At 36.8% G+C, this 24391-nt stretch overlaps 1 protein-coding gene across 2 annotated transcripts in view; it reads left to right on the top strand.

Moving 5' to 3' along the window:
• CCSER1 (coiled-coil serine-rich protein 1) overlaps positions 1-24391 on the top strand; it is a 1860678-nt gene that overhangs the window by 148907 nt on the left and 1687380 nt on the right. For both annotated transcript variants that reach the window (XM_006894481.1, XM_006894482.1), the window contains exon 3: positions 9079-9172. In XM_006894481.1, coding sequence (XP_006894543.1) covers positions 9079-9172 — 94 coding nt within the window. The remainder of the gene's footprint in view (positions 1-9078; positions 9173-24391) is intronic.

Genomic DNA, 24391 nt, shown 5'->3' with positions numbered 1-24391 from the left:
ATCAGAAACCTTAGATTTCAAATTCTGGATCACAGTTTCTTGTTTTTCCAATGCCTCTAATGCCTCATTTGTTTTCTCTGCGTTGTTTTGGATTGTTTTTTTAAGCTCCTCCTTACCTTTGCTAGCACTATTCTGTATTTCATCCAGTTTCTTTTTTATTCATTGTAAATATTCAATTATTGTTCTTTTAAAATCACTATCAGAAAGATCCATCAGGCTTCCTGGCTCCAGGAAATCCGTTGCTCCTGTGTCTTCTTTGGGGGTTGATATCTTGCTTTGGGCTGGTGGGACAAGTGAAGCACTCTGTTTTCTAAGGGCCATTGGTGTGGCAGAGTTCTTCCTGTCTGGGGTGGTAGCTGGTTTCTGATTTGACATCACTGCTCCAGAAGAAGTTTGGAAAGAAACAAGAGTAAATGCGTAGAGGGTGCGTGAACACTGCAATGCTCACGTGAGTGGGGATGGAGGAAGCGCACACTGATACGCGTGGGGAGGGCCTCAGTAGAACCTAAATAATGAAGGAGAAAATCTGTTGTTCCCTTTCAGGAATAGCTTCCCCACTCTTTGGAGATGCTCAGGATCTCCCTGTTGTTTGAGTTAGTGGGCCCTATGTACTCAGGCCAGAAACCAGTTTGATTCCCCACATAACTTAATCCTCAATGGTACATGGGTATTTTAGGGGAGATTGATAAATCTTATAGATGTGCCAAATATGATTGTCTTCCTGGCCCAAGGGCCGAAGGCCCGAGAGCCTAAATGGGTGTGAGGTGTCTGAGTTGCAAGCCCCGACCTGGAACTGCCTCTGCTGTCCTTGCAGATCTCGTAGCAAAGTCCAAGTTTACAAAGATGGCGTTTCGCCACAGACCTCTGGGAACCATAGTCAGTACCTGCAGTGGTAGCAGACAGGAAGGCTGCAGTGGTATCAGACGGGAAGGCTGCAGTGGTAGCAGACAGGAAGGCTGTAGTGGTAGCAGACAGGAAGGCTGAGTCGCAGATCTCCCAGCAAAGTCCAAGTTCACAAACATGGCGTTTCCCCACAGACCTCTGGGAAGTGTAGTCTGTACCTGCAGTGGTAGCAGACAGGAAGGCTGCAGTGGTAGCAGACGGGAAGGCTGCAGTGTTAGCAGACAGGAAGGCTGAGTTGCAGATCTCCCAGCAAAGTCCAAGTTTACAAAGTTGGCGTTTCCCCACAGACCTCTGGGAACTGTAGTCAGTACCTGCAGCGGTAGCAGACAGGAAGGCTGCAGTGGTAGCAGACAGGAAGGCTGCAGTGGTAGCAGACAGGAAGGCTGAGTTGCAGATCTTGCAGCAAAGTCCAAGTTTACAAAGATGGCGTTTCCCCACAGACCTCTGTGAACTGTAGTCAGTACCTGCAGTGGTAGCAGACAGGAAGGCTGAAGTGGTAGCAGACAGGAAGGCTGCAGTGGTAGCAGACAGGAAGGCTGTAGTGGTAGCAGACAGGAAGGCTGAGTCGCAGATCTCTTTTGCATTCTTCATGGACAATTTTCTTGATATCCTCTCAGAGCGCATTTGGTCTACATTCATTGGTGCTCAAGACCTCAAACCAATTCCTGAGATGGTTTTGAAATTTGAGTGGGACAGACTTAAGGTCAAATTTTGGTTCCTGTGGACTTGATTTAATTTTCCTCAACTTCAGCTTGTACTTGCATATGAGTAGTTGATGGTCTGTCCCACAATCAGCACCTGGCCTGGTTTTCACTGCTGATAATGAGCAGAAGAGTCTTTCCACAAATGTAATCGATTTGATTCCTATGCGTACCATCAGGTGAGATCCATGTATATAGCCTGCATTTATGTTTCTTATCAAAGGTTTTTGCAACGAATAAATCATTGAATGTGCAGAACTCTATTCTATCTTCAGCCTCATTTTTCTCACTGAGCCTTTTTCTAGCTACTGATCCTTCTTCCCATTTTTGCGTTCCAGATGCCCATTATTATCAATGCATCTTGATTGCATGTTTGATCAATTTCTGACTGCAAAAGTTGGTAGAAATCTTCCATTTCCTCCTCTTTGGCTCTAGTTATTGGTGCATATATTTGAATGATAGTGGTATTCACTGGACTTCCTTGTATGTGCATGGATATTATCTTGTCACTCACCACATTGCATGTCAGGATGGATCTAGAAATGACTTCTTAAATTATGAAACCAACCCCATTTTTTTCTCACCTTTTCATCCCCGACATAGTAAATCATATAATCATCTGATTCAAAATGTCCCATGCCAAGCCATCTCATTTTGCCAATACCTATTACAGAGCTTATTTTTAATTGCTTTTGATAGCAAGGCATCTGTGAAATTAAATCAATAATTATTATGGCTAAGAGATTCCTAGAAAAAATTGCTAAGAGACTACCTACTAATAGTTATGCCTAGTTTAAGAACGAATTTGTTAATCTCATGCATTTTGAAAATAGTATTTCCTTAAAATTAATTATTCAAATGTTCTCTGAATAGTCATTTAAATTTCATATAACAATAATATGAAACATGATAGGTTATGATATGAGACGTCCAATCAACTATGACTCAGAATAGACCCCCTGAACGACAGTCATGAATCCTGCCATATCTACACCGTACTCCACATCTCTATCATGCTCAAGTCCATCGATGTTGTCATTATGTCCATCCAACTGGTTGTTGGTCTTTCTATAGCTCTTACTCTTTTTTAATATTTTAATTGAAATTTTAATGAAAGTATAAAGAACTCGGATTCCCATTCATTAGTTGTTTCACATTTTCCTCCCTGTCTCCCTTTCCCCCAAGTTCACTTTTTTTCTTTGGGAAAACCCCTCTTTCATTGTTATACAGTCATCTGCCCCAGTCCACTTTACTATACAGCTCTTTCTCTGAATTATTGTCATGAAAATAATACCTAATCATATATTCTTTTTATGCAGTTCTTTCCCTCGCCTGTTTTAATGCTGTGTACATTATTTATGCCTTCTTTCCTTATTTTCCCCCCAGCCCCCATGTCAGTCCTGTTTTATAACAGTGGCATTATGTGGTATTGGGTCTTTTTGTGACTGAACTATTTCACTCAGCATAATGTCCTCCATGGTCACCAATTTTGTATAATATTTCATGAGTTCTTTGTTTTTTAGAGCTGCATAATATTCCACTGTGTGAATGTACAACAGCTTCTCTATCTATTCATTTGTTGATGGCCACTTGAGTTGTTTCCAACTCTTTACTATTGTGAACAAAGCAGCAATAAACATGGCTGTGCATATATTTGCTTTGGTGGCAGCTCTGCTTTCTTCAGGGTATATTCCCAGTAGTGGAATTGCTGGGTCAAGTGGTATTTCTATTTCCAACTTTTTGAGAAAGTGCCATACTTCCTTCCATTTTACATTCCACCAACAGTGAATAAGGGTTCCAGTTTCTCCACATCCTCACCAGCATTTGTTGTTTGTTGTTCTGTTTAATTTTGCTATTCTTACTAGTGTGAGATGATATCTCATTGTTGTTTTGATTTGCATCTCTCTAGAGCTAGAAATTTTGAACATTTTTTCATGTGTTTGTTCACCATCTGAATGTCTTCTTTGGTGAAGTGTCTGTTCATACCCTGTGCCCATTTTGCAATTGGGTTGCTTACCTTTATCTTGTTGTAGCAATTGAGTATTCTATAAATTCTAGATATAAATCCCTTATCAGACATATTATTATAAAATATTTTTCCCAGTCTGAGGCTTACTCTTGACCTTTCCCAGCATGATTTCTCTCTCCAAAAGAATGTTCCTCTTGAAAATATGTCTAAAATAAGTGAGAGAAAATTCACCATCCTTGCACTTAAGGAAGATTCTGTTTGTACTTCCTTCAAGATATATTTCATTTGTTCTTTGGCACTCCATGACATATGCAGTACTCTTCTTCAGCATCACAGTTCAAAGGCATAGATTCCACTGTTTCCTTATCCATTGTCCAACTTTTATATGCACAGGGAAAAACTACTTGGATCAGGTGCATCTTAATCTTTCAACTACATGTAACGTACTATTGTGGTGCACATTTTATACAATCAATGCCTTCTTGATGTATAATTAAATTCCTGTCTAACATATTAATTGATCTTTAAATATTTCAATTTTCCCATATATGAAAGCTGCTCATATACTGTAATGGTCCCAAAGCAGTTCCGTAGACTTGCCCTAGAAAGGGATATATAAAAGTAATAATATTAGATTTGTTTTTCTTTTATCTTCATTGTTGAAATTTGATAATGTGGAAATTTGTATGGGTCTCCAGATTTCAGGATCGTTTATTTCCATTTTTACTTGTTCCTAAGCTTCGCTTAAAAGCCTGAAATTATCCTTTCATAACCAATGGCTCTTGATCATATGAAACTTCCTGAAATGTTTCAGTGTCAACCAATTGTTTTTGGTACAGTGATTCTGCACTTTCCCTCCATTTCCTTTTAACATAATTTTTTTTTATTTTGATAATATTGAAAGTTTACAGAAAAGTTGGATTTTCATTCAGTCACTGTTGCACATTTCAAACCTCTCCCTTCCCCACCCCACTAGTTGTCTTTTTTTAAAAAAAAATTATTCATTGTTACACAATTACCTGCCTCCCCTGCCTTCTAAAGTAGGTATGACACGAGTAGTACACACTAAGGGCATCATTTTAAAAAGAATATCACTAAGTTGTTTCTACTAACCCAGTCTTTCCAGAGACATAATAGGGAGAGGAAGAGGAAGATTCATTCCTAGTGGCAAGTCAAAGTGGGAACTAGACAACATCCAGAATGACATTACAAAGTGGCAAAGATCTGAAAGGTACCTAATAGATTGCTGCCAGACCAGTTAGAGATAATATTCTGTGAATGTGTCATCACTATCAATGTTTATTTTTATGATGGGGACCTCTAAATTAAAGATTTAGAAACGTTGATTACCCTACCTAGCCCTTAAAACAGTACTACTTTTATTGCCCAGTCTTTATATCAGTGAAAAAATGTACTTATCTCTTAAATTTGCAAATTTTGAATTGCTGATGAGATGAGATTTTTTGCATAGTTATTGGAATGTGTTTTACATTAGGGATGTTTCAGATTTAAGATAGTGGTCAACCTGGAATTACTTTTTAATTTAAGCATAACTTCTAAATTGTGCAATACTGCTGTGCCCTCACTAAATGGTATACTTTTTAAGGCCTGAATGCCTGTATTACATAATGATTGTCCTCTTATTATGATATATGGGCTAGCTATGCCAACACTATTAAGAATTCATAGATTTTCATTATTGTTCTTTATTATATAGGGCTTTGTAGAGTTTTCAACTACCAGGAGATAAGGAAGTATTTTTGCTTAGCTACCACTCTACTTCTAAATATTCTGCTAATTTGTCAAATGTGAGACACTTAATTGAGCTCATGTAGACTTGATAGTTAGTGTTAATTAACTCTTAGGCTCCCTTTTTAAGTTGTTGTTATGCTTGACCTTCATTTATGGTCAGTCTTTTCCATCCCTGGAGTAAAATCTATGTGAGGCTCATTACTTGCTGGTCCCTGCTTACACAAACACAAAGGAAAAAAATTAAATAAAAAACTAAACTAAACTAAGCCTTTGTGTTGATTTTGTCTATGTGCAAGTTTCACATGAGCACAATAAATGTTAGAAAATGGAAATTCTTCTTAATGTTTGACAATTTATTATGATCCACACAACTTAATATGTTTGTATAGTCAGTAAAATACAAGTAAACATCTTATATTTTTTGTTTTCAGCCAAGAACTATTTTTTACCCTCAATAATATCTTTTGTTCTATGGCATTTCTGAATCTAGTTTGAATTCTCAGCAGTTCCCTGTTAAGTATTTCTCCAACAATTAATGAAATATCTTCAGCAACTTGCCTGTATCTTCAAATCTGTGTGGTTCATCTTCTGCAATTATATCGGACAAGTTATTACTGTTATTCTTGGGAATTTTGAGGGCTTATCATTTCAGAAGTGAAAGACCACATATACGTCTTGGTCTGTCTTAGGAAATCCTACTGAAACCTGTTCTCTGTGCCTGACCAAGCTAGCATGTTAAATACTAGTGCATAGCTTTTAGCATCATGACAACTCTTATGCTACTGCTTAAAGGCAAACTTAGAGATGAGTGGTATTGAATTTGTATGCTGTAGTTGTTAAGTGCCATGGAGTTGTAGAAGACTCATAGCCACAGGCCTGAGGGCCCGAATGAATTTTAAAATGCCGCAGGCCAACAGTTCAGGCTCTCATTGGTTCCCAGAAAGAGGCTTCTGGCCAGTTAAAGATGACCCAGAGCATTCCCACATCCACACAGAAAGGACACACCTCTAAAGCAACACAAATTTTAAAAAAGTGAAGTTGTGTAGAGGAGCAAATTATCAGTGGGATATCACCACCGCATTAAAGAACAGCTTTGCCAATGAACACTTGATTCTAGCTACAGTTTAAATGATTAATGAACGTCATCTGTAGAAGGAATCACTTCAGCTTGGGAATACTTTTCACCTTTCATACTATAGTGCTCTGTTTCCTTAAGTCTGATGTTTAATTCAGAAAGCTTTATTCTGCCCATGTGAAACCTGTCCTTGGGCCAGGAAGCAGTCATCAGGACAGAGCAGGAAAAACCTGCATGGTTTAAAATCAGAAAAGGAGTGTGTCAGAGAGGTGTCCTTTCTCCATACATTTTCAGTCTATCTGTGGAACAGATCATTCAGGAGGCTGGACTTTATGAGGAGAAATGTGGCATCAAGATTAGAGGAAGAGTCATCAACAACCTGTATGCAGTTGATACAACTTTGATTACCAAAACTGAGGAGGACCTGAGGCATTTGCTGCAGAAGGTAAAGGACTGTAGTCTTCAATATGAATTAAAGCTCAACAAAGAAACCAAAATTATTATCATTGGGCTAATTGGCACCATTGTAGATGGACAAGAGATTGAAGTGGTTCCCAATTTAATTTTGCTTGGTTCCACAGTCAACACTCTTGGTATCAACAGTCAGTAAATCAAAAGACAAATTGCCTTAGGAAAATCCTGCTGCCAGGGACCTCTCCAGAATGCTATATAGCAGTGATGTCAGTCCAGAGACTAAGGTGCACTTGATCCAGGCCATAGTTTTCACAATTACTTGTTATGCATCAGAGAACTGGACAATGACTAAGGATGACAAAAGGGGAATTTATGGCTTTGTGTTGTGATATTGGAAAAGAGTCTTGAACATACTATGGACTTCCCAGAGAATAAACAGGTGTGTCCCGGAGAGAATGAAATCAAGTTGTTCCTTGGACCCAAAGATTTTGGAGCTCCATCTCATATACTTTGGACATATTGCCAGGAGGGACTGGTCCTTCGAGAAGGACATTATGCTTGGAAAGGTGGAGGGACAAAACAGGAAAGAAAGACCCTGGATGAGACAGATGAATTGACACAGTAAGTGTGATCATGGGGGTAAGTGTGTTGGAGACAGTAGGTTGGCTCAGGATAAGCATGGATCAGAGCTATTGTTCATTGAGTCACTGTGAGTCACAGGTGACTTGAAGGCACTTATCAACAGCAACAATGTTTAATTCCATTTGTTAAAATGACGGTCAAAGAACCACAAAATCTGCATGCTGTCTAGTTGTTTTGGAGTTATAGATTCTCCCTAAGGTGTCCCATGCTGTAGAGCTTAACTGGAGGAGACTGCCCACTTTCTCCGTTGGAGCATCTGATGGATTCAAGCTGCCATAGATGGAGCGTTTTTGTTACCACTGTAACCTTTGGAGACTATGCCACCAGAATTGTTTAAAAGTCACCATGTCCTTACTTTTGAGCCAAAGAAATGCCATGTACATTTGACAATTTCAATAGCTTTTTCTTAATGAATATTTTCTTATTTGCATATAGATTATGACACCACTGGACTCAATAAAAGAACCCTCAGCACTGATTTGAGATATTTGTGGTATTGTGGAGTACTTAATGTGTTCTCTTTTATGTCCTATTTTGTACTCTTGGTATTTAATTTTGAGTTTGAGTGTCTAAACTCAAGTTCTTATTTATTAATACTTGTTGTCACTCATCTTTACATATAAATAGACAAGTTAAGATTTAAAAACATTCTCTATATTCCTACCACTGTCCATCATTTCTTTTTAGATCCTCTCCTATAATCTCTAGGGTGATTTTATTTTCTCTTCTGGAGTGAAGGGAAAAAAAGGGGAAAAATTATAATCTGAGCCCTGATAGCACTCACTCAATTTAAGACCCTGATACCACTCACTCAATTTAAGGCCATCAAGTCAATTTAGAAGTGACTCATGGCTGACCCTCCAGCAGGTTTTCAGAGTCTGTAAAAGGCATGACAGGAGATTGCCCATCTTTCTCCTGTGGAGCAGCAGGCAGATTTAAACTTCCTTCCTTTAGGATGGCAGTGCAACTTCTTACCTGATAGGCCATAAGAGCTCCCTTACAAGAAGGGTATAGTATTATGAGATCTGATACAGTGTTATGAAAACTTGCTTATTTTTTAACCTGAATGATATGTCTTTATTTTTCCCAGCTCTCTCTTCCTAATGGAAAAATAGTGATTGGTAAAGGGAAACTGGACCCCCACTTCTAAGTGTGTCCTAAATTATTGTTTTCTCAATTGTCTCTAAACACACAATTTAGAAAAGAATAGTCATTAAATGGATTAGAAAGGTGTTACCCAAATTAAAAATATAAGTTGATACATATAATCTATAAATTTCAATTTATTGACTTTTGTACCTTTGAAAAAAGTTTATACCTTTTTTGGTGCATGTATTAAAGTAAGTTTATCTTTTTTGAAACCATTATTGAAGGAGTTTTAATTAAGCACTTAGAAAATATCATTGAAACCTGCTCATGTGCACTTCCATTTATGTATGTGTATTTCCTGTAAAGACAATGTGCAATTAAGTGAAAAAGGTAAGAATTTTTACAATAATTTTTGAAATTATGTCAAATATTTTTGATATTTTATGATTTTTATTGTACACTTGAGTTCACTCAAGTGTGAAATACATTCTTAAGTTTTTGATCTCTCAATATTGATTTTGTGTTTGTTTCAGGATGTTTTGAATAATTTGGGATCTTGTGAACTAGATGAAGATGATCTCATGCTTGATCTAGAATTTTTGGAGGAACAGAATCTTCACCCTTCAGGTAAGTGTTGAGTAACATCTTGGAACTTACTATTTAGCTTTCACTCATAAGAATCCTACTTACTGTTTAGCTCTGTTCAGGCTTTCCAGGTCCCAGTTTGTTTATTCCTATGTACAGGGCATATAATAAATATTGTGGGTGATCATAGGTAACTTTGGTATTATTCTAGCCCTCAGTAATCCTAAAAAGTATTTTGTGAGTATTGTCCTTAGATGTTATCTATTCTACTACAACTCATTGATAAATCAGTTAAAAGATCATTGGAATGTGAAGAAAACTACAAAGCAATGTCTTTACTAAGAAAGATTTATTTTAATACTATAGATTAAAAACTAAGATTTTTTTTAAAAAGAAAATAATTATAGCATTTCCATTATTCATGTGTCTTATATCCTGAACAACATGTTTTTGAATCTTGATTTACTGTTTCGAAAACCTTTTGCTGCTTCAATAATAACTACACAAGTTTGTGTTTTTGCAACAAGGATGGCCTCAAAATCAATAATCAGCCATGGCAGTTGTGAACACACATACGCACAAACACACAAACACATGTGCACATATTAGGAAATAGTTGTTATTGAATAAACCAGAAAAAGGAATTTATGATAATTGTAACAGCTTAAATTTAGAATAGAGCATATAATATATATCAAAATATCAGTACTACTTTATTTGAAGTAGGTTACAGCATTGAAACAGATGAGGGAGAGAACAGTTTAAAAGCGATATATGATTGGATATTATGGTTCTGACAAGAGTCCAGAATGAAGGTTGCATAGTGGAGTGTACTTGGGGGGAGGGATAATTGTATACCAATGAAAGAATTTTCCTTTTACTTTTCAAAGAGAGGAGCGAACTGAGGAGGGGGGGGGCATGTGCAGGGAGAGAACAGCAATAATGAATTAATGGAAATCTAAAATCTCTGTAAACGTTCATTAAAATGAATTTTTAAAAAGAAATAATTTTTCATTCAGACGTAGATATTTGAGGGTATATTTAGCTTTCATAGTTAAGTTTTTATTGTTAAAAATTTCTTTAAAATATTGTTTTAAATTTAAAGTACAACTAATATTTAACTGGGGCTTTAAAGTTTGTGACCTGCTATATCAATTAGGCGAAATTGGTTGGTATTTAAAAGTCTTCATTTAATTTATGTGAATCAGACATATAATCTCTAATGTTATTTTGAACTATGCCTTATTATTGTGAATTCCTGCTCATAGAATACTTTTTTACTATAGAAATTATAATGTTAGTATATTTTGAAAGAAGAAAATAATTACACTTAGAGTTCTTATTAGCTCTGTTTTTAGGCTGATATGAAAAAGTAGCTTGTTTTATATCTTTTTTTAATTTTTGGAATTTAATGTCAGTTTAGAATTACCATTTTTCTGTAAAATCTCTTCATTATTATATATTAGGTTACTGTCAGTTGGAAATGACTACATCACCACAATAGGCAAAAATATCTTTATTTACCTTTAAACCTAACCATCAACCTTTTAGAAATATGGTAAAATATTGGCAAAATACAAAGTAACACATGGGCATTGCTATTCCTTGAAACATGTTTGCAATAGCAGAAGATTGAAAATTACTCTAATACTTATCTACAGACACTTGTTGGATGAATATAGTGGAGTATTTGTTGTTCTAAGTGCCATTGATTTGAATATGACCATAGCATGAACAACAGATTGGCACCCTGACCTATCTTATGTCATACAATCTCTGACATACGAGGGCCCATAACAGTAGTCATTATGTCAGTCCATCTTATTGATGTTTTTCCTCTCTTTTGCCAACCCTCCACTTTTCCAAGAATGATGTCCCTTTCCAAGGATGAGGTTCTCTTAACAATATACCCAAAGTATATGAGATAAAACTTTATTATCTTTACCTCCAATGGCCAATCTGGCTTTACCTTCTCTTCTCCAACAACACAGCTCAGAGGCATTAATTCTTCTTCTATCATCCTTATTCATTGTCCAGCTTTCAAATACATAGCAAATGACTGAAAAGACCATGACTTAAATGAGACATACTTTAGTCCTTATACTAACATCATTGCTCTTCAATAATTTGGAGAGGTTTCAAAGTGCACACTTTCCCAGTCCAATATGTCTTCTGATCTTCTCCTGACTGCTGGTCACAAGGGTGTTGATTGTGGATCTATGTAAAATGAAATTGTTGACAGTTTCAGTCTCTTCTCTATCTATCATGATATTGTTGGTTTATTGGTGAGGATCTTTGTTTTCTTGATGTTGAGATACAGTCCATATTAAAGGTTGTATTCTCTGATCTTCTGCAGCAAGCATTTCCAGGCCTCCTTGCTTTCAGCAAGCAAGATTATATCATCCACATAATGTAGGTTATTAAGAAATCTTTATCTGATTCTGATACTACATTTTTCTTCACAGAGTCTAGCTTATTAAAGAATTTGCTGAGCATACAGATTGCATTTACATAATGAAATATTGTTACCGTTGTGTGTTATGGAGTCAGAACTGACCCATAGCTGACTCTTCAGCAGATTTTTAGAGGGAATATATCACATGAGAGGAGATTGCCCATCCAAACTAGTGCCTTTGGGAATGCATCACAGTTTCTTACCACTAGGCTACAAGAGCTCTAAGAAATCATAAAAAGAATAATGTGAGAGATATCTATATCTGCAAGGCCAAGGTCTTTAAGATATAATGCCGATGGACAACTCTGTAGTGATTAGACTGTCAAGACTTAATTCCACTACTCAACACGAACATCACTAAAAGTATAGTAGTGAGACATTTTGTGTCTCATGAATAAAGAAGTACGCAGTACTTCCTACAAAATAATTTTCCTTTCCATCTACAGAAGTACCTAAACCTAAATTAATGAAGTTAAACTTTTAATGAGAAAGAGGAGGTGGGCAGGAAGATTTTAAATTATGCTAAAATTTAAAACACATAAGACATTTTATGGGAAGAATGCTTGATTTCTTAAAAAAAAAAAAGAACAAACACAAAAATACAAAACAAAAAAAAAATCCAAAGAAAAAGAAGCAAACAAATTTAGTTTGTTTCTTTTGAAATGTCATGGTACCGGTGGGTAGTGTTGTAGATAAAACTAAACTCAAGGATTTAGAAATGCACTGCAATATGAAATTCTTGCTAATATATTTTAAAATTATAAAATACCAAAAATACATTTTGTGTTAACAAGAGAACTTTGAATATCATACTATTAATAAAGAATTATTATTAACTTTTTTGAAATTGTTTTTCTTTTGTTTTCAGGATGATTTGTTAGAAATGTATACAGTTGAAATGGCATATCTGGGTTTTGCTTTACAATTTATGACCAGTATGGAGGAAAAAAATAGCATAACTAAATTAATTAGAACAGACCACCAACTAGTCATATGCAAGTTCAAGCTGAAGCTAAGGAAAATTAAATCAAATCCACAGGAATCAAAATATGAACTTGTCTATCCCACCTGTATTTCAAAGCCATCTCAGGAACAGATTTGAGGCCTTGAACACTAATGAGCGAAGACCCGGTAAGTTATGGGAGGATATCAAGAATATCATCTAGGAAGAGTGTAAACGGTCATTACAAAGACAGAAGAGGAAGAAAAGACTGAAATGGATGTCAGAAGAGACTCTGAATATTGCACTAGAGCACCAAGAAGCCAGAGCAGAAGGAAGAAATCAAGATATTAAGGAACTGAACAGAAGATTTCAAAGGGCAATGCAGGAAGACAAAGTAAAGCAGTATAATAAAATTTTCAAAGATCTGGAGTCAGAAAATCAAAGGGGTCAAACTCCTCAAGTAATTGAGGAACAAATTAAAGCAATACTTAAGGGTGCTTTGGGCAGAATAATAAATGATCCCGAAGATTAAAAAAAGATGGGAAGAATATACACAGTCATCGTACCAAAAGCAATTGGAGGACCCAGAAGAATTTCATGAAACAACATATGAGCAAGAGCCTGTGGTGATGAAGGAGGAAGTTCAAGCTACTCTGAAAGAATTGGCAAAAAACAAGGCCCCAGGAATTACAGTATACCAATTGATAAATATCAACAAACAGATGCTGTTCTAGATGTACTCACCAAGTTGTGCCAAGAAATCTGGAGAACAACCACCTGGCTAATTGACAGGAAGAAATCTATATTTGTCACCATTCCAAAGAAAGGTGATCCAACAGAGTGTGAAAATTATCGAACAATATCAATATCTCATGTAAGCAATATTCTGCTAAAGATTATCTAAAAATTACTGGAACAGCATATAAACAGAGAACTGTCAGAAGTGCAAGCTGGGTTTAGAAGGGGCCGTGGTACTAGGGATATTGCAGTGAATGTTAAGTGGATCTTGGCTGAATGCAGGCGTACCAGAGGTATGTCTATCTATGTTTCATTGATTATGCAAAGGCGTTTGGCTATGTGGACCACAACAAACTATGGATTACTCTGGGAAAAATGGAAATCCCAGAATACTTGATTGTGCTTATGTGAAATTTATACTTGGACTAGGAGACAGTCATCAGAACTGAGAAAGGGAACACTTTATGTTTCAAACTTGGGAAGGGTGTGCTCCAGGCATGTGTCCTACCTTCATACCTTCTTAATCTATATGCAGAACAGATTATCCAGTAGGCTGTGCTCTATGAGGAGAAATGTGGCATCAGGATTAGAGGAAGACTCATCAACAAACTCCATTATGCAGATGACACAAACCTGCTTGCTGAGACTGAGGAGGACCTGAAGCACTTGCTGCTGAAGGTCAGGGACTGCAGCCTTCAATATGAATTGAAGCTCAATCTCAAGAAAACAAAGATTCTAACCCCTGGGACAATTGGCAGCATCATGATGGATGGTAAAAAGATTGAGATTATTCACAGTTGTAGTTTGTTTGGCTCCACAATCAACACTATTGAAACTCAATCAGGAAATTAAGAAATGTATTGCATTGGGAAAGTGTGCTATCAGAGACCTCTCCAAAGTGCTGAAGAGCAATGATGTCAGTCTGGAGAGTAAGGTGTTCCTGATACAGGCCATGAAATCACTTTCTATGTGTCAGGAAGCTGGACAATTACTAGAGATGATAGGACAATTAATACCTTTGAGCTGTGGTGTTGGAGAGAAGCATTGAATATACCATGGATTGCTAAGAGAATGAACAAGTTAATTCTTGAGAGGGTTAAACCAAGCTGCTCCTTGGAGGCAAGGATTCTGAAGCTTTGTCTGACATACTTTGGAGATGTTGCGTGGAGGGATCAGTCCTTGGAGAGTGTCATCATGCTTGGGACGGTGGAGAGACAGTGAATGAGCACAATACCCTTGATGAGATGGATTGATTTAGTGACTATGGTAATTTAGGTAAATGTGTAAGAGATTGTAAGACTGGCACAGGATAGAGCAGGGTTTATTGCAGTTGTACATAGGATCGTTATGAGTTGCAGGCAACTCGACAGCATGTAACAACAACAAATTAATAAATTGTTTAATTATCATAGCAAGAGATAGGTGTCTTGAGTGGGATGTTTGTGAACTCCTTACGATAGTCATATAATTGTGCTTGCTTTGGAGAGGAAGGTCCATAATAAAACATAATTGGAACATTAGATAGTACAGCAGTTAATGTAGTAATGCCAGTTTTATTTGATGAGTAACTTTGATGAGGAGCAAAGAATACCTTAAAAATCTACAACAGCTTCCTTTATTTACTTTCCTATGTTGCTTATTGTTTTTATATGCTGTAGAGTTGGACCCATTTGATATCTGACCCTCCAGTGGGTTCTCAGAAGCAGTAAATTGCACAGGAGGGGATTGTCGTTCTTTCTCCCATAGAGCAGCTAGTGGTTTTGAAACGTGTACCTTTGGGTTGGTGGTGTACCTTTTTACCACAAAGCCATCAGGGCTAGTAGCACTAGCACGACTATTGTAATGCATTTAAAATGATGAATGCTAAATGTATGGGATTCTAGAGTGATTTCAAGGTGTAAATAACTTTGTTGAAGCCAAAACCAGGTGACTTTATGTGTCACCTACCCCCCCATCGATGGTTTATGACAATGCTATCTTAAATGCCATCTTAAAAACATGGAATATTACTTAGAGAGATGCACGTTTACTTAATGGCATTTAATAAAATATCCTTTGCAAACTTATTTTACTTTAAATGTCACTTTATTGGACTCCATAAGAGCAGCAAATAGCTATTTATGCAGATCAGCTCAGAAAGAAAGATTTTCTTTTGAACTGTTTGTTTGTTTATTTGTTTATTTATTTTTGTTAGGAAGCATAATTAACAGCCTTCTTAGAACCTAAAAAGTTCATTATTGATAATTGACATTGATAAAAAATTCATTAATATTAAATATTCTAATATTATAGTTTTAATAAAAGAAATTGATTTTCAAAACTATGAAAACAAATGACACCAATTAATTCTAATATTTATATTACTAAAAATCACTGAGGGCCTTAACAGACTTAAATAGAAATATATATCAATCTTTGATGAAAGAAACTTATTTAGAAAAAAGATTATAGCTACTTATAATAAGACTTATTATAATGGCCAAGGTAATCTTTTCAAAAGGCCATACACTATTTATGTTTTGGAATTATTTTTTGCATTCAAGTAAGCAATTGTTTCCTGAAAATACTGAGAGTTATGGTTTATGGCACTTAAAAAGTTTCATGTTCACTTTATTATACAATTAATAATGTTATAACTTCAAAGAAAAAAATAAAATTACTATATGGAGAAAGTGGAGATATGCAGCTGGCTGCTTTACTATACTAAATTGCACATTGGATATCCTCAATCTGGATGAGATGGGTTGACACGGTAACTGGGAAAATGGGTAGGTGTGTCTGAGACAGTGAAATTGAGTGCTATTGTGGTTTGGTCACTATGAGGTGCAAATGACTTAATAGCACATAACAACACCAACAACTCTTATTTATATTTTGAAAGCTCTAATGAGGTAGTTTTAAGGGAGTTGTGGTACTAGTACAAATCCACCAGAGACTCCATAACAAAAAGACAGGCTATCTCCTCCCTTGTGATTTACAGCCCCTTGTGATTATATATATATATATACACACACACACACTCACACATTCCTAAGCTAAAAATCTTGTATATTAAATGGAGAGACAGGAAAAAGAAAATATGTTTTCTTTTCTGCCATTATGTAAAACCCCTTCTGATCTCCAACTTCCTTAACTGCAGACACATGGTCTTGCAAATCGTCAATCACTGTGGGACTATGATAAGAGACAGTGCTTCCTACTCTGAGCAACTATACTTGAGGGATACTGGAGCAGGACCCTGGTGAGAATGTGACCCTGGTAGAGACCCTAGTGATGATGTGGAGAAATTACAGCAAGGTGTAATCTGGAGCCCTGAGATAAAGGTCACAGTTAAAGGTTTTGCTGTGCTTGCCAGATAATTAAGGGAAAGCTGACTGCAAAGCTTGCTGAATGACTGAGGAAAACAGGTTTTGAATTTGTGTTGCTGAATGGAAACCAGAGCCTGGACTAATTGAGGAATTGTGTCTTGGCACTGCTGGGCTAAACACTGGATTTACATAGGGTGATATTCTTTGCCTACCCATTCTCTAACTTACTTCCCTAATAAACCTCGTTCTCAGTATCACTATTCTGAGTCTGTGAGCTAACAATGAATAAACGAACCTCTTGCTGCTGGAGTGGCTCTAGAGGCTCCAAGGGGCAAGGCTGTAGGCTTTTCATCTGCTTTCTGACCTGGGGAGATGAGGGACTGTGTTATTCTTACTCCCTCTGGCCCTTCAGAGAGACATCCATGACCTTGTGCCACCATGTCCCATTTTCAGCTCACATTTTGTAGGCATTTTGTAAGGTAGCAAGAGATATTATAATTTTTTAAAGTATATATATATATATCTCATATATAAATTTGCAGTGAATTCCCTATGCTGAATAATTTGCTCTGATAGTAAAAGAAAACAGAACAAAGGGAACTCAAGCTCACTGACAGAGAGTCTGTTCCAACTCAAAATGACCTGCCATCCAGTGTCTTGAGGCTGCAAATTGCTAAGGGGAGAGATCGCCCTTCTTTTTTCTACTGGTGGATTTGCTAGACTTGGCCTTTGGGTACAATTTTTTACAAACTACGCAGCCACAGATCCTGATATATTAGTATAATCGAAAGTAATATTTGTTAATTCTAATATGAAAGCAAAGTTTTTAGCAAAAAAAAAAAGCTATATGTACTGGGAGGAAAAAACTCACAACCTAAAGTACTATTGAAACTATCCTGTCAATCTGTGTGTTTCTTCAATAGAAGGATTACTAATAAATGAAAGTTATATCACCTTTCATCTTTTTAAAATACACATATTTGATTTCAAGAACAATGTTTTTAAGCAACTTGTCTCAAATATTTTAATCAAAACTGGCAACATCTTGTAATGATTTAATAGAATCAGATCTAAATGGTAACACATCAACAGTGTCACTTTCTTTCATAAAGAACTTTATGACATTCTTGCTGAATGTAATAACTTTGTCCATGTGATAACTCAAATGTATAAAGTTTAAAAATATCTTTTTCCCTCAAACATTGGGTAGTCATAATAGAGTCATTAATAGAGTCTTTAATGATTGTTGTTGTTGTAGTTGTTGTTGTTATGTACTGTTGAGTCAACTGCAAACCATAGCAACCCTTTTCGCAGTAGCTCTGAACCCTTCCCTATCTGTAGCCAATTTCACTATTTCCGATTCATGTACCCATATTATTCCAATTACTATTGTGCTAATACAAAACCTATACTTGGACCAAGAGGCAGTAGTCAGAACAGAGCAGGGTAACACTGCATGGTTCAAAATTGGGAAGGGTGTACGCCAGGGATGCATCCTGTCTCCATACCTTTTCAACATGTATGCAGAGCAGATTATTTGAGAGGCTGGGCTCTATGAGGAGAATTGTGGCATCAGGATTGGTGGAAGATCTATTAACAATCTCCGTTATGCAGATGACACAACCCTGCTTGCTGAAACTGAGGAAGACCTCATGCACTTGCTGCGAAGGGTCAAGGACTGCAGCCTTCAGTATGGACTAAGGCTCAATGTCAAGAAGACAAAGATTCTCGCCACTGGACCAATTAGCAGCGTCAGGATGGATGACGAAGAGATTGAGAGTGTTCACAGCTTCAGTTTACTCGGCTCCACAGTCAACACTCTTGGTACCATCAGTCAGGAAATCAAAAAGCGTATTGCGATGGGAAAGTCTGCTGTTAGGGACCTCTCAAAGGTTCTCAGGAGCAACAGTGTCTCTCTGGAGACTAAGGTGCACCTGATACAGGCCATGGTCTTTGCAATCGCTTGTTATGCATCAGAGAGTTGGACAATGACTAGGGAGGACAGAAGGAGAGTGGATGCTTTTGAGCTGTGGTGCTGGAGAAGGGTACTGAATGTACCATGGACTGCCAGGAAAACAAACAGATTCATCTTGGAGAGGATTAAACCAAGCTACTCCTTGGAGGCAAGGATTCTGGGGCTTCGTCTGACATACTTTGGACATGTTGCCAGGAGGGACGGGTCCTTGGAGAGGGACATCATGCTTGGGAGGGTGGAGGGACAGTGCAGGAGGGGAAGACCCTCTATGAGATGGATTGATTCGGTGACTGGGGTAATTGGGATGGGTGTGTCAGAGGCGGTGCGGTTGGCGCAGGATAGAGCAGGGTTTAGGGCTGTTGTGCATAGGGTCGCTATGAGTCGGAAACGACTCGGCGGCACATAAGAACAACAACATGTCAATCCCTCTCACCCAGGTCTTCCTCTCCTTCTCTGTCCATTCAACCTTCTAAGCATGATGTCCTTCTCGAAGGACTGACCCCACCTACTAACGTTTCCAAAATATGTTGGATGGCACTTCATAATCCTTGCCTCTAAAGAGCAACATGATATAACCCTTTCTATTACAAACCTGTTTATTCTCCTGGCAGGCCATGGAATGTTCTCTTCTCCAGCACCACAAATCAAAGGCATTGATTCTTCTTCGGTCATCCTTATTTATCATCCAGCTCTTTGATACACAGCAAGCAATTGCAAAGGCCGTGGCCTGGATTAGGCACACCTTAGTCTATAGACTGAGATCATTGCTCTTCAGCACTCTGGAGAGATCCCTGATAGATTTTCTTAATGCAGTTCATCTTTTCATTTCCTGATCGCTGGTGCCAAGAGTGTTGATTGTGGTACTGTAGCAAACTGAAATTGTTAAAAATCTCAATCTCTTCTCCATCTATTATGGTGCTATCAGTTGGCTTATTGGTGGGAATCTTTGTTTTCTTGATGTTGAGCTTCAATCCATGTTGAAGACTTGGTTCCAGTGTCATCATTTCTAATAAATCCTCCAAGGAGTACTGCTTCTCAAATATAATATTTGGAAAACTGAATAAGATTACTTTGCTACAAATTATTAAATGCTACATATTGCCATAAAATTTTTTTATTTTGGTTTTATACCACTTAATGTCCAATATTTTTCCACAGCAAATTACAACAGTATCTGTTCTTTTGATACTGGAAGAATACTTCTAATTTCATGATGGGAAATGTGTCAGGCCAATTTAACAGTGATGTCTCATAAAACATATTAATAAAATTAAATAACTAACAAGTAATTAAAAGGAGGTTAAAACACATTTCACTTTTAATTCTTTTTATTAATTAAAATATAATATTCAATATTTTTTGGTGCCTTTGAGTGTAACTTTCTCTCATTGCTGTTGATTCAGAACTGACTCAAAACTGACCCTAGAGTGGGTTTTCAGAGGTGTACATTGCACAAGGGAAGGTGCCCATTTTTTTTCTGCACAGCAGCTGGTGGATTCAAGCTAACTCTGAGTCGTGAGATGGATTGACACTGTCACTGTAGGAATAGGCTCAAGTGCGTTTAAGATGAGTAGGATAGCATAAAATAGGGTTAAGAGTTGTTGTTCATAGGGTCACTATGAGTTGTACTCGACTCAAAGGCACCCAACAACAACAACTTTGGGTTGGCAGAGAAACTCCCTACCCACTATGCCACCAGAACTCCCTGTGTTATTAAAAGGAGGTTGGAAAAAATGGAGTTCTTTTTTTGAGCCTTTAATTTCTACTTGGCTTCTGTGTTAATAGTAGGTATGAGGCATATGTAAACATAGTAATGAGTGACTGAAGACCTATGTTGAGAGGAAGAGAACAGAATGTCTGTATTGAGCCAGCTGTGTTCCTAACCTATCTTCTGTTAGCACTCTGACAGAAAATTTCACCCAAAAATCCATTCAAAGTAAAGAAACTACAAGTTAATTTCAAAAAGGATCAGGTACATTGGGGAAAAACACATCTACATTAAAATTTCAACTTTGCTGCCTACTAATTTATGGACAGAGTTAGAAGATTATTCTTTTACTACAAACTTTCCTCATTTGTAAAATGTCAGTAGTAACTTTTTTTTAAAATAATTCTACCTAATAAACTTTCACAAGACTCCTTGCTGTAGAGTTGGAAGTGACGTACAGCTAATCTTCCGGTGAACTTTGGCCTCTATAAATAACATGAGAGAGGACTTTCTATCTTTCTTCCATGGGTCCTCTGGTGTATTTGAACTACCAGAGAAGAGCAGTGTAACTGTGAGTTAGCAGTACAGCTCCCATGGAAGTTATAAAATCATTTCAAGCGTATTACTATGGCCTTCAAATGGATTCCAACTAATAGAGACCCTCTAAGGACTTCTCCTTGTAGAGATTTATAACCTCAAAAGCAGTAGAGTGTTTGCCATGCATCTGAATAAACTCTGAAAGTAGGTTTGGTTTGAGAGCCTAATTCTTTTTTTTTTTTTTAATTTAGGTTGTTTATTTTTCATTTCAATGAACATCTACAGAGATTTTGGGATTCCATTCATTCATTGTGAGCCTAATTCTTTTAAGGAGCTTCTATATATTTTCTCCCACAGAGTGCTTGATGGGTTTGGACCACTGACATTTAGGTTAGCAACTGCATCCTTAACCATTGTGCTAAGAGGGCTCCTTACGAATGTGTTACCTCATTTGAAATTTCCCTTTTACTTCCATGTCAAAAAAGACTAGGACTATCATTGATTATTTTCTTTCATTTATAGTTCTTAATTTCTCAATTCTTCATCATTATCATTATTGTGGTTTCTTTTACGATATGTTTTCTCATTTAAATTTGTATGATCCAAATTATCTCTACTTAAATAATGATTTGCTAGCACTTAATATTCAAAGCTAATTGAAGTCCTTTGCTTTAAAAATGGATGTTGTTTGTTGTTGTTGTTATGTGCCATCAAGTCGTTTGCGACTCATAGTGACCCTATGTACAACAGCCCTAAACCCTGCTCTATCCTGTGCCAATTGCACTGTCTCTGACACACCCATCCCGATTACGCCAGTCACTGAATCAATCCACCTCATAGAGGGTCTTCTCCTCCTGTGCTGTCCCTCCCCTCTACCCAGCATGATGTCCCTCTCAAAAGACCTGTCTCTCCTTGCAACATGTCCAAAGTATGTCAGACGAAGCCCAGAATCCTTGCCTCCAAGGAGTAGCCCGGTTTAACCCTCTCTAGGATGAATCTATTTGTTTTCTTGGCAGTCCATGGTACATTCAGTACCCTTCTCCAGCACCACAGCTCAAAAGCATCCACTCTCCTTCTGTCCTCCCTAGTCATTGTCCAGCTCTCTGATGCATAACAAGTGATTGCAAAGACCATGGCCTGTATCAGGCGCACCTTCGTCTCCAAAGAGACACCGTTGCTCTTGAGTACTTTAGAGAGGTCCCTAACAGCAGACTTTCCTATCACAATACATTTTAAAAAATTAAAAATGAATACATATCTTTGTATTAAAACCAATATGTTTTAAAGCACATAAACATTTTTTCTACTCTTAATCCTATGTCAAAAATAAGACAGTACATTTAAATAGGAAATGTATACTTGAAGTATTGATCCTTAGTAATATGTTAGTTAAGTATTTTGCTACTAATTGAAAGATTGGCAGCTTGAGGCCAGCAGTGGTTCATTTCATGAGAGAAAAAACATACTTATTGGTATAAAGTCAGAACCAACTCATAGACGATCCACTACAGGATTTCAGAGGTTGTGAAACTTGAGGAGATTGCTCGTTTCTCTCATTGACCCACTGATGGAAAAGAGCTGCCAGAGAAGCATAGCCTTTGGGTTAGCCGTGCCCTTCTCTAAGAATCGCCTCACCAGAGTTCCCTTCCTGGGAGAAAACTCCCAACAAGCTTCTCTGCAAAAAAATTGCAGACTAGAACACTCTGTGAGACGGTTCTACTCTGTCATATGAGATCATTCTGCCTTGTAGTCACCTGGAGAGCATCTAACAACAAAGTGAAATATTACATTTCTTTAAAAAATAATCTAAAACTTACTAGTCCGGATTGATAATACTCAAAAAGAAGTCCAAGGTCTTTGTTTTAAATTTGATCTTAACAAATGCTATTGTTGTTTGCCATACAGAGTTGTTTGATTGAAAACATCTTTTACTTATTTCATAGTGTTTGCCAAAATAGACTGGTCATTTACATTATTAAGTGTGGAAAGTTATGTGACTTTATTTTTGCTATTTATTTTTGTTGTTAAATCTAAAAACACCTAGGGCTGTATCTCCGGGTATATGGGCAGATGCAAATGGGGGAGTAATGGCCCAATGATATCAATTAGGAATTAGTTAGGTAGTTGCTCAATTTTTTTTAGTTTGATTAACAAGCAATGTAAAAATTCTGCAGTGAGTTAGGAACTCCTCCTGTGCCTATTAATTAAGAAGGTAATTTTTGTTTTTAATTTTTAATGGATAATAGCACAGCAGAGCTTTGATGAAACCCTAGTGGTTTTGCTAATATGAATGGTAATGTACAAAGAATTACAACTACATTCACGCTGGGAAAATTATAAAATAAACTATAAGGTTCTACAAGCTTTGATATGTCAGGGTCAGGAAAAATATGTGTATTATATTTTCAAACTGATTGTAAGAAACTCATGTCAATTTGTGGAATGTTTAACAATATGGGCTCTAAAATATAAAAAATATGGATAATAGTTCAGCCACCAACAGCATTATAAACATGACTCAGTTATTTAATTCCTCTCAGTTTCCCTTTTTTATTGTCTAAATGAAGGTAGTAATATGCACATCATAAATTTATTGTGAGGTATGGCGAGTCTCATGCCTGTCATGTAACATATTTTTCATGATGATAGCTAGAACACTTTTCCGGTGATCTGCTTAATAAAACATGATGTATCTCAGGATTGATAAGAATTTGATTGTACTGAGTTTGGTGATATTTTCAATTTTTGTTAGTTGAAAGTCTCAAACATGTTTTCATGTGTATTATTTTTCAGATTTCAACTATAGCATTCATGTACATGCATTTAACTTTGTTAATATTTATTGCCAAATTTATAAAATCATAGCATTAAACAATGCAAAAATAAATTAAGTTTATCTGTCAATACATGAGGTAAATTACATTCTTTTTTTATATTTAAGAAAAAGAAACTTAAAATGGTAGTGTTAGAGGGTGCAGAGATAGCAACTGGATTTGAAAAACTTTCTCTGCTTAGGATTTCTATTTAATAATGATGATCTTGTTTACTGTTCACTAATAAAAAGTGATGACAGAAAAACTTATACTGTGAGTTATGATGCTAGCGAAAAGTATTAACTGTCCCATGGACTACAAAAAAATAAAGAAGGGTGTCTTGGAGGAAGCGGAACTGGGGTGCACCTTACAGGCAAGGATGATGAAACTTTGTCTCAGCTACTTTGGATAGGTTGCCAGGATTTGCTAGTCTTCGGAAAAAGACAATATCCAGGGAAAAGTGGAAGGTCAGAGAAAGAGACAAAGTCCCCTTGTTAAATAGATTGGTACTGTGATCATAGCAATGGGCTCCAGCATTTCAGAAATTACAAGGATGGCATGGGATAGTATAAAGTTAAGATCTGTTGTTCACAGGTTAAATATGAGTTGTAGTCAATTCAGTGACACCTAACAACAATAAAATTGATTCAAGTAAAATTTGAGGCACTCAAGTGTACTGCAGTTGGTTTGGTTTGGGTTACCTTTTTCTGTTCAAACAAGCTCTCTTTTACCTTCACTTTGTCAGTTATTGGCATCGCTTGTATTTGTCTTCATTGTATTCCAA

Source organism: Elephantulus edwardii, unplaced genomic scaffold (genome assembly GCF_000299155.1).
Source record: "Elephantulus edwardii isolate Elephantulus edwardi_28Jun2011 unplaced genomic scaffold, EleEdw1.0 scaffold00144, whole genome shotgun sequence".
In the NCBI taxonomy this organism is placed as follows: domain Eukaryota; kingdom Metazoa; phylum Chordata; class Mammalia; order Macroscelidea; family Macroscelididae; genus Elephantulus; species Elephantulus edwardii.
This window is presented reverse-complemented; position numbering and strand designations above follow the sequence as displayed.